A 7,172-nucleotide genomic window follows, 5' to 3' on the forward strand; every position below is an offset into this window, starting at 1 on the left:
TCATCCAAAACTACCATCTCTCAGGTCTCTGAACACACAATCTGTGATGCTAAGGAAAGTACAGCAATTTCTGTGATCGGAATATTTAACCCAGTGACTTATTTTCACATTTGAGGGAAGAGAGGGTGTCCCAGACCCCTTCAATCATCTGAATAAAGATATGAACTCCCTTTCCTGAAAAACATATCACAACACAAAATGCTGGAGGCCCATAAACCCCATAAAGTTTAGATCTCTGTTCTCTTTTCCATTTATTTCTAGGAATACTGTTGTATCCCAGAGGTCCCAGAAAGCCATAAGTCAGGCACTGCTGCATGGTTTTTGCCAAAATGTTGACCTTTCCTTTCAACACGATAAAAGAACAGGGCCTGGAACAAAGCCTGTGCTTAAAGACTTCCTTTCCTTTTCCCCTTATTATTGCTGCATCTCAATCACTTCTTATACCTTTTTTTTTCTAAGATATATTTATTTATACAAGAACCAGGGAACAGGCCAGATGTGCAGGAGGGTGAGAGGATTCACCAGAGACAGAGTGGGGAACAGAACAGGCAGACTGACTTACTGACTTAAATACACCACTGAGGGGAGCAGCGGCAAGCTAGGAGAGGTCTGCCGTGCCATGTGGGTATCTCTGCGGCCGGCCGGGATCAAACCCGCACTGCAGGGACTGTGGACAGCTTCACAGCCCTGCGCTCAACCACCTGTGCCACCAGGGAGACCCCACTTCTTGTACCTTTATCCTAGAAAACTATTGCAAGGACTACCTTATCCTCAATAGCTGTTTTTTTCCAGAATTCCCTTCTTTTCAAAACATTGTCTAAACCTTAACAGTGAGGCTGTTAAGAACCCTTGTCTCCTGCAAGGGTTCTTCCTCCCACACCAGGATTTAATCCACCCAGGTGTTTTCTTCACTACCCCACCCTAATTTGTCTCTAACCTACAGCCAATTCTACCCCAGTAAATTCTGTTATGAGATCGTTTACAAGAACAGCTGCTGTTAGTCAATAAAGAAGATGTGTACTCCTTACAAAAGACTTCATTCAACCAAGCTAGGCTACTTCCCCTCTTTATATCCCCATGGCCCATTCTGGATGTCTATGGTTGTTTTTCCCTTGGGAACATTCTCTATACTTAAGGGAGTAACACATTTGTAATTCTTGCAAACCATAAATGCCTTCATTTCTCCATCTATAAAACAGCGCACCCCCAATCCAGCATTACCTCTAAACTAGCTTTTCAAAACCCGACGGTGAGCCACTAGTTGGTTATGAAATTAAAATACTAGGACATGACCAGCATTCTTTAATAATGAACTAGAAGCAGAATGGAAAATATCAGGGGGCATACCAGAAAACAATACTGTTTTTGTAAAACTTTTCTCAGGGCGTGCGTGTGTGCATGGGTGCGAGCATGTGTGTGTGTGCATGCACACGCTGGATCACAACACAATACTTCCTACTGTATAATTTCAGTCAAAAAATCTTCAAAGCTGTTGCTATAAAGTATTTACCAAGCACATGGTTAACAATCATTGAATATTTGTTGAGTGAATGAAGGAAAATGGCCAGGCCCTTCTGATCCACTTGTGGTAACAAATTAATTCAAACTTTTCTACAAAAATTTCAGGCAGGTCATATAAGGCTCTTAGGACAGAGATTACAAATTGTTAGAGAACACAGATTAGTGACTCAGGATATGCTAAATATGCTACAGTTAAAATGTTTGCAGTTAATATAAAGTAACATGTAAAAACTTCCCATTCAAATCTGGATATTAGGTTTCCTTAAAATACAAAAAAAAATCTCACAACAAGGATGTAGAATGGAGCATAGTTTCCTGCTTTAGATAGCAAATGTAAGTTCCAGTGTATCTCTGCATTGTTTATTTCTATCAGTGCATGTACACTCTAGTTTGCCATAGTTCCTGCAACTCCCTATTACTCCCACCCAGCAGTGAGACTGTTGGAAAGGCCCCTCAAGCTACCTGGGCTTGTAACTTACCATCTACAGGATATGTTCATAATTCCAACACCTAGTCTTATATACAATCTCAACCACTTCCCTAACCTTCACCATGTACTTCCAACATCCTATTTTCATACCTTTAACTTCACTTTCTTCATCAGTAAAATAAGAGTAATAACTCCATCACAGAGATAGTGTGAATCTCTGTACTAGTAAGAAAGATGGCAGTAAAAGTGGCTTGCACAATCTTTCCCACTTTTCTATACTTCTACATAATTATAATCATTTGTAGGGCTAAAGCTTTATATGTACTTCATATAGCCCTCAAAACAATTCTATGGATAGGTTTTATGCTCAATATACAGATAACTGAAACTTTGAGCATTTAAGTGATTTTGCCAAGTCACAAAGTTAGTCAAAGGAAGTCAGGATGGGCTCCATGGTCTGATTCTACAGGGCTTCTTCCTTACCCCCAACCTCTTCTAACTGATTTTAAAATCTCCCCTAAAGGATATCTAACTTCATAGTGAGAGAGAAGAGCGAAAAGAAATAATGAATCTTGAGAGCAGAGTTCCGTCATCTACATTCACCACCTGATCACAGGATTGGGTGTTCAGTAAGTGTACCCTCAATGAATGAACTAAATAATGGAATAGAAATCTTAGAGTAATCCCATGTTCTATAGTATTCTGGTCTGATATCCAACAATTCATTCAGCCCTTAATTATATTTAACACTTTGACCTGTATTAAATAATTTAATAAATAAAATAGTATCTCATTACTTAATGGGATCTTAGCTTTGGCTGTAAATAAAACTCAAGATAGGTAACTGGCTAATGACTTGAAATGCTGAATCATAAAACTGTATGATTTTACTTTTAAGGAATGAACATGTCCCTTGCTTGGGTTTACTTCTCACAAACTTTATATGCATGGTCAGAAGTACAGGGAGCCATGCTTAAATAGCCTTTAAAAGCTTTCCTTGTAATGCCTTTCTTGTCTCATTTCATTTTTGCTGCAATATATTTTCAAATGCAGACCTGCAGAGGTGCACATAGTAGGAAAAAGCAGCTGATAACTATTAAGAAACTTGTTTTTCACAAGAAACTGAAAGAAGTAAAGGAACTACTCCCTCTAGCAGGATCCGGCACGTACACATTCAACATAAACCTGATTGATGAGTAAATTAAAGCAATTACAAGCAAAGCATTTTGTGAGTTGAAATGCAAGTCTGTAAGAGGGGAAGTGGATGGCAGCTAATATGAAGGAGGATGATCCTCTCTGGCAGACACTCGGGATAGCAAGAATTTCCCTAAAAGAAATTAAAACACTTTCCCTTTTGTAATCACTTTACGTCAAGCAAGGCGTTGTGGTCGTCATTCAAGTTCACAGGATAGACATTATTCTGCCAATCTCACAGGTGAAGCGGCTCAGACTCAGAGTGGTTAAGTGACTATTACCTTATGGCAGAGCCGAAAATTGGAACCCAGGTAGTGACTCCACTGATGGAACTCCCAGACCCAGAACAGCCCCAACGTTACCCCAGGGTGCTAATAGGGCACGCGTGGGCGCTTCAGCATTTCCCCATCTCACGAGTTGGGCAGGACAGGCATCTGGAGTGAGGAAAACGAGGCCCGGGAGGCTGAGGGACTCGAACAAGGTCACACAGAGAGTTTCTGCCCAGACTCGAGGAAGACCCCCAAATTATCGGTACCACGGTAAGCGCCTGAGCCGCAGTCCACCAGCACCAAGGCAGTGGTGGCAAGCCCGCCGAGGTCAGGCCTGAAAGCAGGGCCGCGGGCCCCCGAGAGCCGGCCGCAGGGCTAAAACGAAAGTCAGGCTGCCGCATCTGCTCAGCGTTCAGCCAAGGACCTTACCTGGACGCCAGAATTTCACCGGTCCCACGGGCGCAGCCATGCTGGGGTGAAAGGTCACGAGGAGACTCCACCCCTTCGTTGCGCGCGAGCTCCCGGCCGCGCCGGGGGGCGTGGCCCGCGGGAGCCTGGGCCTTGGCTGTTCCGGCCTGTTACGGCCACGCCCCCAAGGCCACCGCCCCTCCTAACCACGTGACCTACCGCGGCTCTCTGGCTTGCGTTGTGGCCCCGCCCTGGGGCCGCCCGACCCCGCCCCGCCATATTGGAGGGAAGGGCGCGTACTTCTGCCTGATTTAGCTGCCCTGATCACGGTTTCAGGTGGCTTGGCCTGGATGATGGCCCTCGGAAGGTCAAACTTTGGGAAAGGACTGCTCGCAGGAGCATGTTGCCGCCAGTAGCACACGGTGGCACTGAGGCGATGCCTCCCGTAGTAACTGCTAAATGCTGATTATTTTGCAAGCTGTCGCAACGTTGCTACTTCTCTTTTAGTCTCATTTTCAAATTAAAGGGTAATAAAAATAACAGTAACTACCTCAAGGACTTGTTGGTTCATTAAATATTTATTGGGCGCCTCCTGTGCGACCAGATACTGCAGTTGGGCCCCTTCATGGAACTTCTCTCCAAGGCTGGAATCAGGGTGATTAGTAAATGCTGTGTAAAGAGTTGTGTTTATTATCCGTTAATAAAACAATGGGGAATGATATGGAAGTCTTCAGGGACTTAAGTAATGCTGAAGAAAACTGGCAGGGCGCTGGGGCGGGTATGTGGAAAGGACTGGGTCTTAGATTGGAGTAAGACTAGAAATGGTGAAACATTTGGGCTAGGATTCTAACCTAAGTGTTTGCTCCAATTTCACTGCCTAGGATCCAAATGCTTGTCAAAAATAGGGATTCTAGAGCCAGATTCAATCATGATTCAGAATCTCCAGAGGCATGACCAGGGAAAGTGCCTTGGAAGAAACTTCAGATGACTGTTTCCATCAATAAGCTTGAGAAACAGTCCACTAATCCAAAGGAAAGCTGATGAGAGATAAGCTCCAGTAGTGAAAATATTTTATTCAAAATAATTTCAAGGAAGTGAGAGGCTTCTGACTATCCTTTTATAAACCTGTGAAGACAAGTCTGCATTCTTTGAGATATATGACAGTTAATGGGAAGATCTAGAGCTTTAGAGACAAGTAGCCATAACTTGGAATCCTAACTTTGCCCTTTCCTAACTCCTAGCTGTTGTCCAAGCTGTTGCCCTGTCCTATAACAAAGTGAGGTGTCAAGAAAAGGTTTATTAAATAAGTTACCACAGTATAAAGCAGCGGGCATTCAATCAGCATTAACTCTTGTAGTAATTCAAATACAGCAAAACTACCAGGAGAAAAAAATCTGAATTTACATGGGTATGTTCATTTTCTAAATATTCCTTTTACTTGCTTCCATAATAATTGAAATAGGGTTAAAGATGATAATCCCTCCTCCTAGAATTCTCCATCCTTCCTCCTTTGCACACTTTAGAAACTGTGTGCTCATTTTTGTGATAACCCTTGAATTTAGTTGACCTATGGTTAGTCTGCCTCCACTATTACACTGTGAGCTTCTTGAAGAAAGCATCATATCACTTTCATATTCCTAGCCCAGTAACAAAGTACCTACTTTGTATATGCAAAAAAGATGCTCTATACTTAGTTTTAGTTCTTCACAATATTATCTTTATTTTTGTCTTATCTTCACTAAAGGCCCAAGTATAGGCAACAAGGTTTATATGTGATCACAGAGGAAAATATATATATATATATATATATACACTATTTTTTTTATTTTATTTTGTAAATTACTCATATGCCTTATACGAAGTCTTCTGCTGTGAGACAGATTGGTCATGCCCAAATTACTGAGTCATAATTTTAAAGCTGAAGGAGGCTTTAGTCATGATGGAGCCTAAATTCTTTGTTTTATAGAAGGAAAACTGGCTCATGGAAGTTAAAAGGACTTGATCAGAATCAGTGATCTAATTCACAATCAGACCTGGAACTAGAACTCAGGCTTCCCAATATTCAGGTCAGTGTTTTTTCAAGACATGAGCCATTTAAAACCATTAGAACTTAGTCCTTCTCAACAAGAATTGGTTCATCTGTCCCAGAAAGTTCTCCAGCTCAAGTGTCTCTAAGGGGTGATTTTGCTTATACTGACATTTACCAGAAAATGCACCTAAGTAGTAAATAACCTAGATATGTGGTTTTATTGTCACAAACTAGGAATGTTCTCAATAGACTTATTCTTCCTAATTATTTTCAGGAAGAAAATACACTGCTGAGGGGAGCTGCAGCAGAGACAGGAGAGGTCTGCTGTGCCATGTGGGTCAGCTCCCTGGTCAGGAATTGAACTCATGCTACAGTGGCTCACTGGCTGGCAACAGCTTGATAGTGCTGAGATTTTAACCCCTGCACCACCAGGGAGGCCCCAGAGACCAGACCATTTTCTTGAGATTGCCTATCCCTCTTGCTCTTATTTCTAACCCTTGGCGATGCTTTCAGAGAATGGTTGAGTCCTGCTCCATAAAAAGGACTCTATGTTCAGGTAAGTCTGTAATAGGCACTCCTCTGAGAAAGTCACCCTGATCATTACCTCATTTGAAAATCTGAGTAATATGTCAGTAAAAATTCCTCTTCAAATTTATTTGATTCGTCATTTCCCTAGCGGAACACAGTCTTTTTTTTTTTTTTTTTTAATAGAGGCATGCTTTTATTTTATTTTATTTATTTATTTGTTTGTTTTGTTTTGTTTATACATGCACTGGGCACAGTCAGAAGCGCGGGAGGGTGAGAGAATTCACCAGAGCCAGAGCGGGAAGCAGAGCAGGCAGAAGGACCGAAGTACACTGCTGAGGGGAGCAGCGGGCGGCAGGAGGGGTCTGCGCGCCATGTGGGACCCTCCTCCAGTGGCCGGGGAGCAGCCGGGGATCGAACCGGCGCTGCAGAGGCTGCGGGCAGCTTCGCAACCCAGCGCTCAACCGCTGCGCCACCGGGGAGGCCCGGAACACAGTCTTTTTTATGGATGTGTACTAATAGGCATTGTTCCATGACCTGAGCTGAAATTTCAGGTATGCCTACACTTTCCATGAAGTTTTTTGTTTCAATTCACCATTGCATTAACTGCCATTTCTCAAGGTATACCCTCTAATGAATCCAGTACTCCCTGGGCATACAATAGCGTTGAACTTGGAATTTCAAAATTTGTGTTTAAGTGCTCATGTCACCCTTTTCCAGACATGTGGTCTTGAATATGCTACTTAACCTCAGCTTCAGTTCCTCCAGCTGTGCTATCACTACATGGTTATGATGG

At 42.7% G+C, this 7,172-nt stretch overlaps 1 protein-coding gene across 2 annotated transcripts in view; it reads right to left on the reverse strand.

Annotated features, from left to right (window-relative positions):
- Positions 1 to 4,020, reverse strand: part of DHX35 (DEAH-box helicase 35) — a gene marked incomplete at both ends in the record, with an annotated part of 65,279 nt that extends 61,259 nt beyond the window's left edge. Inside the window, one exon of one of the 2 annotated variants that reach the window (XM_084247651.1) lies at positions 3,844 to 4,020. In XM_084247651.1, coding sequence (XP_084103777.1) covers positions 3,844 to 3,883 — 40 coding nt within the window. The remainder of the gene's footprint in view (positions 1 to 3,843) is intronic. The other variant, XM_084247650.1, reaches the window with a different exon arrangement.
- Between the last annotated feature and the right edge of the window lie 3,152 nt (positions 4,021 to 7,172).

Source organism: Talpa europaea (assembly GCF_964194135.1).
Source record: "Talpa europaea genome assembly, chromosome: 11".
NCBI lineage: Eukaryota > Metazoa > Chordata > Mammalia > Eulipotyphla > Talpidae > Talpa > Talpa europaea.